Genomic DNA, 19,431 nt, shown 5'->3' on the forward strand with positions numbered 1-19,431 from the left:
GGACGTGACGGGGGCACGCTGAGAGATCCCCACATGTGGTTGATCCGAGGGCTGTGTTGCCACGATGCTGACCTTCCTGTGGTTACGCAGTGGGGAGGCTGTTCTTGGGAGACACCCATGACAGCAATCCAGGATGAACAGACACGATGGCGGGGCCGGCTCTCACCAGCAAAAGGTGTGTGTGTGTCTCTGTGTGTGTGTGTGTCTGTGTTTATGTGATGTGCGTGTACATGCGTATATATGTGTGTCTGCGTGATGTGTGCACATGTCTGTGTCTGTGATGTGTGTCTGTATACTGTGTGTTTATGTGATGTATCTGTACGTATGAGTGTGTGTGTCTGTGTCTACGTGATGTGTCAGTTTGTGTGTATCTCTGGGTGTGTGTGATATATGTATCTGCGAGATATGTGTACATGTCTGTGTGTGTGTTTATGTGATGTGTGTGTGTGATGTCTCTGTGTATCTGTGTCAAATGTACATGTCTGTGCCTGTGTGTGTGTCTATGTGATCGTGTGTCTGTAACATGTGTCTCTGTATAATGTGTGTACATGTGTGTCTATGTATATGATGTGTGTGTGTGTCTCTGGGTGTGTGTGATATGTGTGTCTGTGTGGTGTGTATACGTCTGTGTCTATGTGTATCTGTGTGTGTTATCTCTGTACACACACACACGCACAAATGGGCACTTTGGTAACGACCACAACTAAGGAACAGAGATGTCGGTGCTCACCGTGAGGCCCTCCCCAGTTTTCTGTAGGTCGGAAATATTTCTAAACTGGAATTTGGGGGAAAAGGACACGGGGCTGCTGCAGCTCACGCCTCTTTTCGTCCACGTGTGGAGCAGCCACATCTTCCCTCCCTCCCAATCCAACCTTAACTCAAACCCTCAGCCACCCGAATGCAGGGGCTCTGCCTCCGCGCCATGCGCTCTGAGCTGCACCAAATAAATCAGGCAAAGACTCTCGCTCCAGGCATCAAGGGGAGTGAGGAGCAGCGCTGGAGAAGCCTCGGTGAGCAGCCCCGCCCCTCGCCGCACGGCCTGGTTCTCGGTTTGTCTGTCGGGAAGTCCGCGTGGCCTATGGGGTCCACGGCCCCTCCCACGGAGCCTCGCGAGGCCCCTGGTCTCAGGGATCCCCAGGCTCCTTCCTCTTCTCTGTGAGAAAAAGCTCCTGACTGAGCCTGGGTCCCAGAGCTCTTTCTTTTTCTCTGTTCATCTTTTTAAAACAACTGTTTCTGCGTTTACCTGACGGATCATGATTGAATCTACTCTCATGGACGCAGTGACGTTTTGCTGTAGGTGTCCTGGGTGGGATGATTACATCAGGCCAATTAACTGATCCATCACCTCGCCACTCAGTATTTTTCTGTGCTGAGAGCATTTAAAATCGATTATTTCAGCAATTCTGAAATATACATTTGCTGTGGATGGAATGTTCATCCATATGAAACCTCGAAACTTGTGGTGCACTGAGAGGTGGTGGCGACTGGGTCAGGGCGGCCACCCCCCCGTGAGTGGATTAATCCATTCATGGGTTCAGGGCTTCATGGGCTGTCCTGGGGGTGGGCGGGGGCCTGGTGGCTTTATAAGCAGCGGAAGGCAGCCCTGATCGGGCTCACTGTCCCTGCCAGGCAAGGCCCCCTACCGCCTCGGGACCCACCAGCAAGCTCGCAGCAGCTGCGGCCCCTCAACTGTAAGACCTGACAACTGTAAGACATGACTTCCCTTTCTTGTCAAGGGCCCGGTTCCAGATACTCACACACACGCAGCAGACCTGGACTAAGACGACCTTTTATTCACCGTGTAACTCCGAGGTCTTTCGAGAGAGAACAGAGTGACCGGTGCTGACGTGACATTACTAGACGCCTGGATTCCACGTTCCAGGAAACACACCAGAGGACGGGCTGGGGCCTCTGGATCTCCCACCCCTGCTAGAGATGCTCAAGGTCGTTAAATCCTCGAGGTCGGAGGAACGACCCTTCGGATGAGGGATAGTCACTTAAATGGATGTCCTCACTGTCATGGATTCATGTCTTACGGTCAAGGGGCCGCACCTGCTGAGATCTCTCTTGCTGGAAGCCTCACGGGCTGCCTCCTCCACAATACTCTGCATGAACCGGCACTGCCCACACCGCGGCCCTGGGACCCCTGGAGCAGGGAGAGAGCTCGGGCTTCAGAGACAGGAAGGCTCAGGCCGGCCCCAGAGCCGCCCCACCCCAGCTCCTCCACCTGTGGTCTGGGGTTGATGGACGTGCTGGGTGTGCTGGAATGCATGGGCCACAGCAGCTGGCGTGGAGGAGATGCCCAGCAGGTCCTGGTCGCCGGGGCTGTGCCCACTGAGCAGGTGCTTGCTGTGCACAGCGGTCCTGTCCTGAGGAAGCTCAGCCACAGAGGGAAGAGCTGGGTTCCCCAGTCACCAAGGTTACTCATTGTGCATTTTAGCTCCCTGCCCTGTGGGGCGGTCTTGCCTCTTCAGAGAGGGGCACACGGACCTGGCTGTCTCTCTTTGGCAGCCTGCGCTCTCACCCCTCATCCCAGAGCTGCTCTGCATTTCAGGGGAAGCTCCTCGTCCCCCACTCTCCATCTGAACAGCTCCTCCTGTCAGGCTCTCAGTAAGTAAGCATCACCTCCGCCGAGAAGTCCTCCTGGAGTTAGCACCTCTCCCACCGCCACCATTCCCCCCACCGCCACAGTCAGCTCCTCTGCAGCCCCAGTAGCTGGCACAGGGGAGGGTCCAGTTGCAGGGCCACATACAAGCGTACTTTGCCAATGTGAGGGATGTGCTGGATGACCCAGAAGTCCGGGATCCCTCAGACACCTCGCTTTCTAGTGTTCCTGCACATACAGACTGCACTGGCGTCACAGGAAAAACCAGAGTTCTGGTCCCATGCAGACTAAAAATTAGATTCACTTTCTCCAGCCACATACTTGAGGATCTAGATTTAGTTTGATATAAACACGAATATATAAAATCCAAAAATAAATTACAAAATCAGAAAGTGTGAACACGCATGCACGGTACAGTGGAAGAGGGTGAGATTTTGCAACAGCATTTGATAAAAGATGCCTCTATCTGAGGACTGCGCGACTGTTGGACTAAGGCAGAAGAGGCATGTGCGTTCCCAGAGGAGAATCTCGTCCTTCTGGCCTTGCTGGGTGCTTGAACCCCTGCATGGCTGGCAGTGAACGAACCCTGCTCCCGCACACCCTCAGCACCACACGGGCTTTGCTCTGCATGGAGGCACAGGGACCCTGGTTTTGGGAACACTGGACTTTGGCTCTTCCAATGTCTTATTTTTCGATTCCAAGCCATGCTGAAGGCATCCAAAAAAGAAAAAAGAACACCCCAAATGAGGGAAAGCTCAGCTCATACGACAGCACATATGGTGGCTAAATATAGCCCGATCACAGTGCATTACGTAAGTGCTGCGTCTCCCTCAGTGGCTGAGTGCTTGGAGGTGCAGTCTCTGTCCTGGGCTTGCTGTGTGGCGCCCACAGCACCGTGAGCCGGGCGCCCTGGTGGGGTTGGGCAGCTGGAGCCTGTGGCTGTTTGGAAGCTGCTTGAGGACCCGGCTGGCCTGGCTGGTGCTAAGTGCTAGTTTTCCCAAAGCCACTTTAGGCGGAAGGCGAGGCCACCAAAGCCTGCGGTCGAGGCTGGGGCACAGGGGGTGGCATCCAGGTGGCCCTGCAGGCACTAGTTGGTGCCCCCATGTCAGGTTAATCGCACCATCTCCAAACAACTGAACCAAGATGCGCAAGTGGTAATCCCTGGTCTGCCCTCTCCGGGCAGTGAGCAGCCCATGGACAGAGCCTGGGGCCCTCTTGAAGCTCCGCCACCCACCCCTTCCCCTCCACAGAGACCTGTACCCCTCCCAGTCTGCCCGGTACCCAGGCTCGGCCAGGTCCGTGGCTGCCCTCGCTCCCTTGCCCAGCGACCCCCAGGCACGAGCCTCAGCACGTGCACAGCAGCTCCTATGACAGTGCCACCACTGCCTGGCCCCTCGGCCTTGTGCCCCACTTCTCCTTCATGAAACCAGGGCTCCGAGCTCTGTTTCCTGCCCATCCAACGCCCACCATCACCGTCTCCTGCTGGTTGCTCATGCCCCTCGCGCACCAAACCCTCCTGGAGGCAGCCTGGCTCCTGAGCAGCAGGGGCCTGGGGACAAGAAGACACTCCTCCAGGGTCACAGCCCAGGTGGGCGGGGCCTGGTGGGCGGGGCCTGACTCTGCCCCCTCCCCACCGCTCAGCTGCCCTCCCAGCCACTCCTTTCCGCCCCTGCCTGTGACCCCATCGAGATGTCCCTCAACTGTCCACTCCCAGCTGTGGGTGCGCCTTGCTCATTTCCTCCCTTACATCTGCGACACCCGGGCAGTGCCCGGGACAGAGAAGACCCTCAGGACATGCTGACTACACAAATACAGTCTGTGTAGTAACATGACTGTAAATTCTCATGGCAAGAAAGCACTGGCATTAGACAGAATTCTGGGTGATTTTACTGGAAAAATGCTAGCTTCTGTTGCTTCCAAACCAGTGCTGGTGAGCTCTGAGAACTAAAGGAAAAAAAATAGAAAAAGCCACATTTTTGTGGTATAAGAATCACTACAAAAATAAAAACTCAAACACTAACTGTTCAGTTATGATGTTCACAAGACAGAGCTTTCAAGATGAGCCAGCCTGCTTCAGAAACTCACCCTCTAACACCTGCACCTGCTTCAGAAACTCACCTGCTCACACCTGCACCTGCTTCAGAAACTCACCCGCTCACATCTCCACCTGCTTCAGAAACTCACCCTCTCACACCTGCACCTGCTTCAGAAACTCACCCTCTAACACCCGCACCTGCTTCAGAAACTCACCCGCTCACACCAGCACTGGCTTCAGAAACTCACCCGTTCACACCCGCACCTGCTTCAGAAACTCACCCTCTCACACCAGCACCTGCTTCAGAAACTCACCCTTTCGCACCTGCACCTGCTTCAGAAACTCACCCACTCACACCTGCACCTGATTCAGAAACTCACCCGCTCACACCCACACCTGCTTCAGAAACTCACCTGCTCACACCAGCACCTGCTTCAAAAACTCACCCATTCACACCCGCACCTGCTCCAGAAACTCACTCGTTCACACTGGAACCTGCTCCAGAAATTTACCTGCTCACATCCACACCTGCTCCAGACACTCACTTGTTCACACTGGCACCTGCTTCAGAAACTCGCCCGCTCACACCCACACCTGCTCCAGAAACTCACCTGCTCACACTGGAACCTGCTCCAGAAATTTACCTGCTCATATCCACACCTGCTCCAGACACTCACCCATTCACACTGGCACCTGCTTCAGAAATTCACCCACTCACACCCGCACCTGCTCCAGAAACTCACCCGCTCACACTGGCACCTGCTCCGGAAACTCACCCCCTCACACCCGCACCTGCTCCAGAAATTTACCTGTTCACATCCACACCTGCTTCAGAAATTCACCTGCTCACACCCACACCTGCTTCAGAAATTCACTCACTCACACCCACACCTGCTTCAGAAATTCACTTGCTCACACACACGTGTGTGGAATGGGACACTCGGCAGCTGAAGAGCAACATCTAAACCATGGGTCTGCTGGGGGCTGCTTCGCTCTCTTGCAGGGTGACCTTGCAGAAATACTCTCCTTTTAGAAAATAATTTCTGTATTTCTTAAAAAAAGCGACCTTGTATCTCGGGAAGCTCTTGTCATCTAACCTGGGAATGACTAATCTGAGACACACATGATGGATGATGCATGTGTGAGGGTACAGTGGCACCTGTAGCAAAGCATGTGCAGAGGCGCTGTGGCACATGTGGTGAAGTGTAAGCAGGGGTGCCATGGCACGTGGTGAAGCATGAGCAGAGGCACCATGGCACACATAGTGAAGTGTGAGCAGGGGCACTGTGGCACACGTAGTGAAGCGTGAGCAGGGGCACCATGGCACATGTAGTGAAGCATGAGCAGAAGCACCGTGGCACACATAGTGAAGTGTGAGCAGGGGCACCGTGGCACACGTAGTGAAGCGTGAGCAGAAGCACCGTGGCACACATAGTGAAGCGTGAGCAGGGGCAATGTGGCACACGTAGTGAAGCATGAGCAGGGGCACCATGGCACACGTAGTGAAGCATGAGCAGAGGCACCATGGCACACATAGTGAAGTGTGAGCAGGGGCACTGTGGCACACATAGTGAAGTGTGAGCAGGGGCACTGTGGCACACATAGTGAAACATGAGCAGAGGCACCGTGGCACATGTAGTGAAGCGTGAGCAGAAGCACCGTGGCATACATAGCGAAGTGTGAGCAGGGGCAATGTGGCACACGTAGTGAAGTGTGAGCAGAAGTGCTGTGGCACATGTAGTGAAGCATGAGCGGGGCACTGTGGCACACATGAAGCATGAGCAGAAGTATCGTGACACACGTAGTGAAGTGTCAGCAGGGCACTATGGCACACAGTGAAGCGTGAGCAGAAGTGCCATGGCACACATGGTGAAGTGTGAGCAGAGGCACTGTGGCACATGTAGTGAAGTCTGAGCAGGGACGTCGTGGCACACTTAGTGAAGTTTGAGCAGAAGTGCTGTGGCGCATGTAGTGAAGTGTCAACAGGGACGCTGTGGCACACTTAGTGAAGTCTCAGCAGAAGTGCCATGGCACATGTAGTCAAGTGTGAGTGGGGATGCCATGGCACACTTTGTGAAGTTTGAGCAGAAGCGCCGTGACACATGTAGTGAAGTGTGGCCTCCCAGAGGAAGGAGCAGAGCAGGAGCCCAGGCAAAGAGTCCCTGGTTCGGGAGCCATGTGTGAGTGATGGCTGTGGTGGGTGTGTGAAGATGAAGGCGCATGGACCCCACAGGCATGGAGGCACCCAGGTGCGTCCTCATACCCTCAAGCGTCCTGACATGGACGCCAACTCCTACCACCACGTCTTGCTGAGAGACGTCCTGAGGGCTGGCTTATATTGGTGGCAGGTAAGTGTGAAAGATGTGGCTGTAACAGGGTTGTCTGTTCTTTCAACGATGATGCGCTTGCTGGGAACATTGTGAGCCCAGGACTGATGGATGCTTTCTAGGGCATCTGTTGTCCATCCACGTGTGTCTGACCCTGTGGTTCTCACGATTTAATTTTTAAAAAATTGTCTATGACATCATGCGCAAACTCATTTAAAACGTGCAGTCATGAAAGGGACACATTGCTATTAGCTGGTGATGGCTTATCTCAAGAACTTGGTACATTTCTGGGGACATTTGATATGGGTGGGACTTCTGTCCCCTCATGTCCCCTCCAAATCTCATGTTGAAATGTGATTCCCAGTGCCGGAGGTGATCAAATCACAGGGTGACCCCTCATGAACGGCTCAGCGCCATCCCTTCGGTGATGAGTGAGTTCTCGCTCAGTAAGTTCACTTGAGATCTGGCTGTCCGAGTCCAGGACCGCCCCCTTCTCTCTCGCTCCCTCTCTCACCACCTGACTCAGGCTCCCGCTGCCTTCCACCATGACTGGAAGCTCCCTGAGACCTCCCCAGAAGCTGAGAAGATGCAGGTGCCGAGCTTGTGCAGCCTGCAGAGCTGTGAGCCAATTACACCTCATTCTTTATCAATTACCCAGCTCAAGTATTTCTTTACAGTGACGCAAAAGCAAACAAATGCAGTGTTACAGGAAGGGAAGGCTGATTCTATACACGTCTACTTTTTTGGAAGCATCCTGAAGTGTTCTGAATTATTTCAGATAACGATGCCCTAGGCAGCGTGCTCCAGGTTGGGGCAGCATCAGGGACAGGGGCCAGCCACGGTGAGGGGCAGGGGGTGCGGTGAGGGTGCAAAGAGACACTTCATTCCAAAGACTCCGGTGAGAACTAGTGGCCCAGTGACAGGCTTCTGCCAAAACGATGAAGGTTGTGGGCATCAGGACAGAGGTGGGGCCTCTAGTTCTTGTGAAAGACGAAGGAAAGAGGGAGTGGGCAGGGAAAGGGACGGCATCTTTTTCTACCCAGAACCTTAGCGCGGCAGCCACTAGAGGCCGGGGAACCCAAAGATGGTTTGAACGCAGGACCTGGGAGAGGCCAGGAGAATCGGACTTCACCAGGGTTTGGGGAATGCTTGGAGCAGTTGTGCCGTCCCAGCTGAGGACCCATGGTCCCAGGTCACCTCCAGGCAGACAGGCAGACTTTTTCCCGATAATGATGCCATAGGTATCGTGCGCCAGGTTGGGGCAGGGTCGGGAACAGGGGCCAGCCGCGGTGAGGGGCAGGGGCGCGGTGGGGGCGCAAGGAGATGCTTCACCCCAAAGACTGACAGCTGACTCAGCTGACTCAGCCCTCTTATTTTTGGTCCTTTGGCTGCAATGAAACTTGGACTGACAGGCACAGAGAGTGTGGGTGAGAAATGCTCCACGCCGGGGTTGTGCATACGGGTGAGAGCTACCGACGAAAATAAGACTTGGGGGCTTTCTGCTGACTTAATCTCTTTCCTCTTAAATGGTTACTCTGGGTTAAAACCAACGGCAAACCCAGCTCCTCCTCTGCCATGGAAGGCAGGGTGCAGAATCTGCAAACTCTCAGACGCCATGGGAAGGTCCTTGGGAGGGAGGAGAGCTCCAAGCAGGGCTGGGTTACCGGGAAAGGGAGGCGGTGGCGGCGCATCGTGTCACAGCTAAAGATAGATGGCCCGATTTGGAAAGGAGAAAATCACTGAGAAAAGCTGTGCAGGGCTGCTTCAAACTTGCAGGCTGGAGTGTCTCTGCACACACCCACCGCCGCCTAGCCAGGCATGCTGTGTTTCATGAAAGAGAGAGTGCAGATTCAACCTGAGCATCTCAGACGCGCTGTTCAGAAACAGATGGGCTGCCCTGCCTGAGGAAATCGTTTTCAAGTCATCCTGGGCTCCCTAAAAGCTCCCCCATCTGCGAAAACCCACACACAGGCACCAGCTCCTCGGGAGCCCAAGCAGGGGGCCTTGGCGCCGGCCTCCGCCTGCCGGGGCTGGGCTCTGTCCCCCTCAGCGCGAGGCACCCAGAGGAAGAGGACCCTGCAGTCACGCAGCCCAGGGAGGGGCTGGGCGCAGGGCAGAGCCTGGTGGCACTTACCGCGATGCGCAGGACGGACGCCTTCACGGAAGTCCATTTGTCCCGCCGCCGGTCTATCACCAGGATGAACCCGATGCCAGCGTCCTGCAGGCTGCAGTGAGGAAGAGACGCCGCCGTTAATGTGTGCAGGTGGGAAGCCGGCCGCCCACGAACCCCCTAGGAAGACCTCCCTGGAAGGTGGTCCCCCCATATTCATGATGCCACTTCTGCAACACCAGGTGAGAGTGATGCCGCACGGGGGTCTCAGCAGAGCTCGGCGTTTCCTTGGGGGCCCCTGCAGCCCCAGCCCCACAGTCCCAGAACCTGCTCTTATCTCAGGAAGGGCAGACACTTTCAGTGTGTTCTCATCGCTCCGCCTGACATCAGCCCCCTCAGTTCGCACATCCAGGCAGAACCACCTCTCCCGAGTCAGTCACTTTACATTCCACAGTACAGCCGAGTCATTTTCCTTTCCCGAGTGACCAGCTGACCAAACCCTCCAAAATAGTCTTATGGCGCATACATCACGCTGGTCCTGGCATCTGAGGTGCCCGTGCCGGTCCCTGTCAAGGATTTGCTCGTGGCGGCATTGACATGGTGCTGGGAGAAAATCCCCAAGACGTCCAAAGGTTCCCAGGCATCTGCTGGAAACAGGAGCACAGGCAGCACTCTCTGCGACAGCCACATCTGTGACAGGACCACACTTGCGCGTTGTGTAACCACAGCCTCCGTCCTCGGCTGAGGCTGGCGGCGGGAGCCTGAGTCACGGAGTAGAGGCGGAGAGGCCTCTTCCGCGGGCTCACTCCATAGCCAAGCCAATTGCGTGGTGCCAGCAGCTGCTACCACCAGCCAATCCACAGCAGAAAGAACCACACAGGCACGCCTAAGGCAGGGCTGGAACTGCTGATTTCCGAGTCCCTGAACACATCCTGGGTTTACACGAAAATCAGAATTCTACAGGGCACAGATCAATTATGCAGTCTCTGAGAACGCTCTGCACGCTGTAAGCATCATTAATGAAGCCAGGGACTTAAGCAGATGTCTCAGACCTTCTGACACGCGGACTTAAAAGACAGAAACAGCAACCCCCAGGACCACGAAGACACGGCAGCGACCCCCGACTGTGCGTGGGTGTGTGGCTGTGTTTGCTGCTGCTTCTGTGTCCCTGTCTGCACCCGATAGTGAACAACTCCTCATATACAGGGAAGTTTGATTCAGTAACAGCAGAAACCTTCTGGGTAAGTGCATGAATAAACATCTGCTTTCATCCAAAGCACTAGACTGCTGCACGCACGGGAGTCAGCCCCTCCTTTTCACAGCTGTGGGGGCACAAACAGAATTCATTTTCTGATCTGGCCTAATTCTCACGGAGCTAAGATTTTTGTTGTTGTTGTTATATTATCAGCCGGGCATGGTAGTTCACACCTGTAATCCCAGCACGTTGGGAGGCTAAGGTGGGTGGATCACTGGAGTCCAGGTGTTCAAGACCAGCCTGGGCAACATGACGAGACCACATCTCTACACAAATTGCAAATATTAGCTGAGTGTGCTGGTGCAGCCTTCCTTGGGAGGCTGAGGTGGGAGGATTGCTTGGCCTAGGAGTTTGAGGCTGCAGTGAGCTGCGATGGCAACATTGCCCTCCAGCCTGGGCAAGAGAGAGAGACTGTCTCAAAAAAAAAAAGAAGTAAATAATGTTTTCATATTTCCTTATTTACTTCCTGAGTCTGAGCACTTTGATGACTTTTTCTGAACTGTGAGATGCAGTAGGTACAGGAAATCTTACCCCCGTTTAGACCTGCGTGCTCCCTTGGGAGAGGCACAGAGTTACAAGTTACCCTCCAGAAACAGGCGCTAAACGTCCCTTTTCCACAACGGGACCTTGGATACGCCAGGTTACAGAGACAGAAGCCAGCTCCCCTCCCTCCTGCCCCAGGCGGTGCGGTCAGAGCTGCCTTTGGACTTCAAGCCAGGGAGCCGGGCCCAGAGCTCTCTGGCTCCTAGTCCTCCTAGAGTGGAGGAGAAAAGAGCCCAGGACGACTGACTTCTGCTAAGCACATAATCCCACTCCTCCCAGAGTGAAGGAAAGAAGAGCCCAAATGATCAATTTCCACTGAGCACACGATCCTCAGACCAGCGAAGGACTCTCAAGTCCCGAAGCGGGGGTCTGAGAAACCCGCCAAGCTGCCCATCTGCAGGGTTTGCTAAAGAGCCCCTGCTGAGGGGCCGTGGGTCGGGCCAGAGGGGCTCACTGCCTCTGTGATGCTGGCAGGCTCTGCCAGGCTCTGCCAGGCCCTGCAAAGGCATCGCCCTGGGCAGGTGATTCAGCTGTGAACCACCTCTGCTTCCTTTTCTGCAGAAACGAGGATAGTCACAGAATCCACCCCTGGGGGTTACTGTGAGAGTGAAATGAAGCCACTGAGGGTGCTGCAACCCGAAACGCTGGCTGAGCGGCATCACTGTTTTGCAGAGTCACAAAGCCTGACTCAGTTTCTCCCCTGGAATAGAGCCCTGATTGGGGTGGAGGTGATTGCCTCTGAGTCAGCCAATGAATCTCCTCGGTACTCCATAACAGGCTAGGACTAGCAACCACGATCACGACTGCCGTGTGAGAGCTGCTGGACACAGAACACCACCCCCCCCAGACTTCTGTGACCCAAACACACTCAATTCCAGCCACGGAGCTTCTGCCTCCCATGCGGCCAAGCTCCTGCCTCACCGTCTGCAGTGCCCAGAGCCCCCCACATCCAGCTACTCACGCCATTAGGTGCACGTCTATCTCACACCCAGGCAGTGCAGGCTGACGCTGCAGCCACGAAAAGATGCCACGCACTCCCAACACCACTGGGAAGCGGCCCGGCCCGCCCGTGCGGGCGCTTCCACTCACTCTGTGTGTACACGACTCGAGTTTAAAAAGCTCTAAGATATAAAAATCTTTACGTTACATTGCAATGGGAACACCAGTATCACAAATAGGCAAGTGTTTTCAACGAGAAACCAAAGTTACCAACCAAAAATATTTTTTAGAAGTCAAAATTGTAAGTGAAATGTGAAGTGCCGTAAATTTATTCAACTCACAAAAACGCATCCTAGAAAAGCAGTTTCTGAACGAGAAGGACGGACTGGTTTCCAGGTGGTGGTCCTGGGTGTCGCCGTGGCTCAGCTGCAGAAGGCGTGGGGCCTGCGTGGGACCACAGCGCAGATTCCTCCCGCCCGGGCCGCGCTCACCATCGTGGGTGCCGGCACAGGGAGTGCACGGGAACACTGAGGGCGGGAGGCTCGCTTCTTCAGGGAGACGGACTTGTCCTCCAGGGCTGCTACGGACCAGGCCGTGAGCCGGCAGCCCTGCAGACATTCACCAAGCTCGGGGGACCATCCCGAGGCCGGTGCTATGATCCTCTCCAGGCACAGAAGGTTTTAGTCACACGCCCAAAGTCACATAGCTGTGAGCACAGACAGGGGAGCCTGGCTCAGGTGCCATGTGTGCTCCTTAAGGCCACACCCACCCCGGTGGCCTCCTAGTGCTCCCACCAAGCAGAGGCCCGACCCCAGATGCCCACACAGGAGCACGCAGCCTCCTGCTCTGCATAGCCCCCACTGTGACCTTGCCCCTGCGCAGGGCCCAGTGGACACTTGTCCACGCCTCCTCAGTCTCCTCTCCTACCACGTTTTGGGAACACCGGCTCAGAAGGTGCTGATTCGAGGATGTCAGGAGCCCCGGCGCCTCCTCTACGCATATGGACTGTGGTCCTGAGGGCAGGGCCACACAATCCCCTCTGCAGCACATGGCTTTCCTGAGGCTACACTGCCCAAAACTGTAAGGCAGGACCTGGATCTGCTCACAGAAGCAAGGACCGGGGCTCACGGAGCTCGGATATACGCCCACATCTGTGGCCTCCTGTGCCTGAGGGAGAGGGTGGTGTGGCTCCTGCTTAATTCCAGCAGAAATGATCCCCAGGGTCCCCAGATAGAGGAAGGTGGTGCGGCAGGAGTTGGTGAAATAACTCAAGCTGGCAGCCATCCAGAAATGCCCTGAGTACCCGGGGCACGAACGCGCGCACAGGTGCTCCGACATCGGCTTCCAGCTCCGCAACACTTGCCCTTGGAGGGGCCACCCTGGCCAGCCGCCCAGCAGCTAAGTTTGAGGCCAGTGAGATCACTTTTGGCCCAGAAAAGGCCCAGAGGTCTCATAAACGGTCTCAGGAACGTTCCAATCACTGTGTCTTCTCTGACAGAGGCCTAAACCGCTCAGGACTCCTGAGTGACCCTGGGAGCCGTGTGGTCCCCGACCCACGTGGGCAGGCAGCCAGCCTGGGTGTTCTGACCACAGCTCACTGGACAGGAGCAGAGCGTGAGGGGCACTCTGGATGCAGAGGCTGGCTGCTCCCTGCCAGTGGGGCAGGGAGGCCCCAGCACCACGTTCCCCTGGTGCCTGGCCACCTGCCTTTGCTGCGTGGACGTGGTGGGGGCAGGCGGAGGCCAGGACACTGGAGCAGCAGTGCTCAGGAATCAACAGTGTGTGGCCAGGAGGGGCTGAGGTGACATGAGGCCCAGGCAGGAGGAAGGGGATCCTTGGTGTCTTTGCTTCTCAAACGTCAACCGGCACCCAAGACGGGAAGAGGAACCCAGGAGAAAGGTCCCCAAACAGCAGGGTGGCTGTATCCTCAAGAAAAGCAAAACACACAGAGGACGCTCCCTCCACTGTGTGGCTCAGTTACCTTGGCCCATCTGGGATAGAGGAGGGGGCATCTAAGCTCTTTTACTTGGAGGACACCTTTCTTTACGCGAATATTTTGTCCAATTATAAAGCACATCACGCAGAAGCACAGAGGGTGAGTGATGGCAGCGAGTGCCCAGACTGAGAGGCCGTTCCCTTCACCCAGGGTGCCCCATCCCCACTCGCGTCACCATCAATTCGTCTTGCCTGCTGTTGAATTTTGACCAAATAAAAATATGCAATACGTGCTTTTGTAGTGTGTGGCTTCTTTCAACATTGTGGGATTCACCCACATTGTTGCAGTGGGGCGTCTGTTCATTCTTGTTGCTGGGTTATACATATATGACGACATATGATTCATTAATAAATTCTACTCTTAATGGACATTTGCGTTGTTTCTAGTTTGGGGTTAAACTGAATATAAGACAATGAGCATTCTTATGCATGTCTTCTAGTACACACAATACACACTCCTGTTGGACAGGTTCTTAGGAATTGCTGTGTTTATGAAGATGTGGACAAATATATACCCGCCAGAAATGCACGCGACTTCCAGTTGCTCCCTGGTTTTGTCAGCACTGGACACTGTCTGTTGGTGGCATTTTAGCCATTCTTGTGGGTGCAGAGTGGTGCCCTGGTATGGCTTTAATTTGCACTTCCCAGAGGTAGGAAGCTTCCTCCTGTTCACGAAATGCCAGTTCACATCTTTTTGCTGTTTTGCTACTCGGTTCTCTTTTTCTTGTTGGTGTGTAGTTCTCTGTATAAGCTAGAAACAAGTTTCTTCTTTGATGCATACATTGCAAACATCTGCTGGCTTTCGGTGTCAGTCTTCATGGTGCACTTTGATGAAAAGAGTCACTTAACTTTAATGTAGCCCAACTTACTGACCTTTCCCTTTCTGATAATTGCTTTGATAACTGCTTTTTAAACCTTGTATAAGAAATCTTTTCTTACTCTGAGGTAGGCATTTTGCTGTTTGTCTAGAATAGAGGCTATGTTACTTTAGAGTTCACATTTACACCTGCGATCTATCTGGAATTAACTTTTACATGTGGTGTGAGGCAGGGATCTGCTTTCATAATTTCCCACATGAACAGTCAATCACATCCACTCCTCTTACTGAGGATGTTCTTTTCCCCCTGCCCCTGTGTGACAGTATCACTTTTGAAATAAATGGAGAGACTGTAGATGTCTGTGTCTGGATTCTGTATTCTGCACTGCTGCTCTTCGGTTTACACCATCTGTGTTAATCATTGTCACTTTCATAATATGTCTTGATATTTGGCAGTATCAGCTTCCAACTTTGTTCTTTAAAGTTGGGTTGACTGTTCCTCACCCCTTACATTTTCTTATAAATGTTCAATGTTTACAGCTAGATAAAGAAAAACCTGCTGGAATTTTATTTGGGAATTGCATTCAATCTATATGTCTATTTAGGGAGAACTGACATTGTTATAATATTAATTGTCTTCTAATCTGTGAACTAAAATATTCCTCCATTTATTTGAGCTATTTTAATTTCTTTCAATAACATTTTGTAGTTTTCTGCTTAGAAGTCTTGCACATCTCTTATTAGATATGATTTTATTCCTATGTACTCAATTTTGATGTCATTATAGGTGATATCTATAGATTTCATTTTCCAGATACACATTGTTGGTATATATAAAAATACTAAAATACAATTAAGTTTAGTATATTGGCCCCTAGCCATTGACCTTGCTAAGTTACTCAGCTTAAGAGTTTGTTACTTAATTTGGATTTTCTTCATACATAACCACATTGTCTACAAATAATGAATATCTGTGTTTCTTGCTGTTTCAATCCTAAGGCTTTTATCCTATTTTCTTGTCTTCTTGTCTGCCTGGTACCTCCAAGCACAATTCTGAATAGAAACAGGAACAGTGTCTCTGAGCTCTGGGGCAACGTTCCATATTTCACCATTAAATGCAGAAAGTGGAGCTCAGGTCTGTGAAATTCCAGAATCTGGCTCCCCAAGTCCTGGCTGCCTCTGGAGGCTCTCAGTCCCGCCAACAGATTTTTAAATAAAATTTTACCCAGGTTTTACAGTGGCTCTTGGTAGGAATATCAGTTGGTTACAAGATGCTCTATTATAGCCAGAACAGAAGTCAGATCGTGGGTTTTAAGCCTGTTTCCATCCAACAGAAACATTTACATGAACGATGACAAATGTAACTCAGGTGGAAAGGGGTATCCTGGCTCTGAACCAGATCAGTCGGACCTGAGTCTCACCCCGTGCCTTGTAGATGTGCAGCCACCTCTTCAAGGTTTCCACAAAGGGTACTGCTGGGAAGAGGCGGTTTCACCTTTGATTACAGTTTCCTACTTCCCCAGAATTTCTGTTCTTCACTCTGTCTAGCTCAACCTGCCCTGGTCTGCCATCCACCTTCCACGCCTAGGGGCTCGGCAAGAGAAACATCGGGAGCTTGCAGGTCTTCTCAGGCCACTCCTGGATATTCTGATGCGGTGATTCGAGAGTGGGGCCTGGAACTCACGGATGGTAAAAGTTCTCCTTGGTATCTGAACCCCATGGACCAGATGAGAATAACACAAATGGAGACTGGGGGTCCCCTGAGAGTCAGGATCTGGTGGAGGGGTGTGGGGGCCGTCCGCCTGCAGCAGCTGGAACCCAAGAGGAACACAAGGGGAGTGATATCGTGGAAGCCTGGATGAGAAAGGTGTGAGCTCAGAGGGCTCCTGGGTGAGGACCGGCCTCTGCGACACAGGCACTCCCGGGGGTGCGGGGCAGGGACAGCACGGCCTTCTCTGGTGGCTCCTGCCACTGCCATTGCCCTCCATGGCATCAGCCCCACCTGAAGCCCTGGCCTGCTTTATTCTCCTGCCCTCCATGCCCAGTAACCTGTGGGTGGCCGGCGTCTCAAGCAAACCTTGCAGAAGGCCTCCCAGAGCTCAGAGGCACAGGCACAGCCTTGGTGACCCCAGCACACCTGTGATTCCTAAAAGCCAACACAGTCATAAAGAAATGGCAAAAGAAAAGCGCCACTCAGTTGTCTTAGGACTCCGGTTGTGAAAAGCAAACGAATCTGTTAACTTCTGCATAAAAGAAAGGAAGATCCATGGCACAACTTAAAGGGAACACTGGCGTCATTCTCACTTCCAAAGACTCCTCTGCAAGCTTCTGCAACAGCAGCCCGACTGTGAACCCAGAATAAGGCTGGGGTCTGGTGGACTGCAGAGCCTCTGGGCATGGGCAGTGGGCCCTGGAGTCACAGACACAGGTGTCCTCCATAACAGCAAAATCCACTCATGTGACCCCAGGACTGTTTTTTGTGATGCCAAATCCTGACCGGAAGCCACCTTCCACCTGCCCAAACACCCCTCAAGCCCCTGCTGCACCACCGCCCGTCACACAGACTCACCACCGAAGGGGCCTCAGCCATTGTCAATGTGCAGAAACTGAAGAACACAGACGTGAACCACATATCCAGGGTCAGACAGCTCACAAGTGGGGCGCTGGGGTCTGAGCCCGGAGGCTACCTGTAAACACTGGGGTGTGTGCATGGCTCACACCACAGCAGGACTTTGAATCCCTGTCCTCCAAGGAGCCTTGGGCAGAGGGCAGATGACACAGGAGCTCCCCGCAGGAGCTGCGTCCACCTGAATCCACGGAGGCGGCTGGCCACGAAGCTGCCGGGGGTGGGGGGGCTGGAGCTGCATCCCGACGGGAACAGGCGAAGGAGCCGCAGGGGGGCTGGGGAGGGGAGACAGGACCCCTGAGGGACCAGACACCCAGAGCTCGCACCGCCAGGGGGCCTGAGGCGGAACGCGGCAACGCAGACTGCAGAGCTGGGCGAGGCCACGGGGCCTGGCTTCCCACCAAGGACGTCTGTGGCCAGCGGGACGTAACTCTGTGGTTTGCAAATATGGAAAACCTCACTGTCAGGACGTCCTACCTGAGCAGCGTCATGTATGACGGTTTACAGACGAGCTTACAGTGAAGCACGCACGGCTCAAAAACGCCCTGCACGGTAGTGACAGCCGGACACGACCTGGAAACGTGAAGCGGCCACAGCGTCGAGCCACACGGAGAAGCCTCCAGATTGGAAACGTTTCCCTGCGCGGTGGGTGCCCAGCGGCGCCCTCGCGTGGTTGCAAGTGAACATCGCAAGTGTTTCCGGCGGGAAGGGTGAGTCCGCGGGGGCCGCACGTGGGGCCGCACGTGGGGCTGCACGGGGACCTGCTCTTCCTCCTGCTCCCGCCCTCCGGTGTAGGTGCCATGGGCACCACGGCCCCAGCCTGGCCCAGGCATCCTGCGCAGGGGCAGGCGCGGGGTCTTCCAGGGCCCCTCTGGAGGGCGAATGCAGCCTCTGCACTCACGCGGGCTCTCCTGTCTTGTAGAATCTCAGGGTGGGGGGGGTGGGGGGGACAGTGGCCTTTGGGAAGATCTCTCAGTCCTGGCACCTTTTATCTCACCCTGAGGGTGTCTTCCCAGCTCCTGCTAGCTCAGGAGTTTTAAGCCGAGGAGAGACCAGCCCTTGGGGCCCGGGACGTGGGGTCCGACCGCTGCTTGGGCAAGAACCTCCCTAGGTCTCCACCGGGCCTTACATCTGGCTGCCTCCCTGGCCCCCCAGGCAGGGGACAGGAGGATAGGGTGTGGGCAGGCACAGGCAGGGCCAGGAGCAGAGCCGCCGTGCCCAAGGAAGGGTCCGCCCCCTCCCAGGACAGGCCCAAGAGGTGTACCGACCTCAGGGTCCTTTGCTATCAGGGCACCCAACCTGATGCCAGCCTCCCGGGACTGTGGGCCCGCCCTACCCCAGGCAGCACCTTCCTCACCTCAGACCTATGTCTCCGTGGCCATTGCAACCCTTAACCTCCTGGACAGTCCCTCCCCAAGGAAGGTCAGTGCTGGGCTGTATCCCGGACCCTGGGCACAGACAGTGCAACCCCTGGCCTTGTCTTTCTGCTCATGCCAGCGAGACCAGGGCAAGGGCGAGACCAGGGCAAGGGCAAGAGCATGGGCACTCACTCCTTATCCAGGACGGAGCCAGCATAACCATCGCATGGCCAGTGAGCAGCTGCTGGTCCTGTGTGAGCACAAACGAGGCAGCCAGGCTGGGCCAGTAGCTCACAACTGTAATCCCAGCACTTTGGGAAGCTGAGGCAGGGGGATCATTTGAGTTCGAGACCAACCTGGGCAACATGGTGAAACCCCATCTCTATAAAAAACACAAAAATTAGCCGGAACTGGTGGCGTGCCTGTAGTCTAGCTACTCGGGAGGCTGAAGTGGGAGGATCACCTGAGCCTGGGAGGTTGAGGCTGCAGTGAGCTGAGATTGTGCCATTGCACTCCAGCCTGGGCAACAGTCAGACTCTGTCTTTGAAAAAAAAAAAAAAAAAAAAAAAAGGGCAGCCCTACCTGCTATGGGCTGGATTTTTAATTTTATTTGGCTTTCATTTTACATTTAAACGGCCACAGGTGGTCAGTGGCTGTTCAATTCAACAGCGTAACAGAGAACTCACTTCAGGAGGGCGTGGGACGAGGGCGTCCGGGAGGCGGTCACCGCGGTGTGTGCAGGCCCCGGAGGAAGCATTGCAGGAACTCCAGGACCTGTCCCAAGTGCTCAGAAGCAGCAGACTCCATGAAGAAAACGCGGA

General features: G+C 54.4%; 1 protein-coding gene across 21 annotated transcripts in view; it reads right to left on the reverse strand.

Annotated features, from left to right (window-relative positions):
- MCF2L (MCF.2 cell line derived transforming sequence like) overlaps positions 1-19,431 on the reverse strand; it is a 208,262-nt gene that overhangs the window by 40,786 nt on the left and 148,045 nt on the right. For 18 of the 21 annotated variants that reach the window (XM_039473180.2, XM_039473179.2, XM_039473182.2 and 15 more), the window contains one exon: positions 9,102-9,192. In XM_039473180.2, the coding sequence (XP_039329114.2) occupies positions 9,102-9,192 (91 nt within the window). Of the gene's footprint in view, positions 1-9,101; positions 9,193-9,603; positions 17,811-19,431 lie in introns of those variants that run through there. The other 3 variants (XM_039473187.2, XM_039473188.2, XM_039473185.2) reach the window with 3 other exon arrangements.

The sequence above is a fragment of the Saimiri boliviensis genome, chromosome 16, assembly GCF_048565385.1.
Source record: "Saimiri boliviensis isolate mSaiBol1 chromosome 16, mSaiBol1.pri, whole genome shotgun sequence".
Taxonomy (NCBI): Eukaryota; Metazoa; Chordata; class Mammalia; order Primates; family Cebidae; genus Saimiri; species Saimiri boliviensis.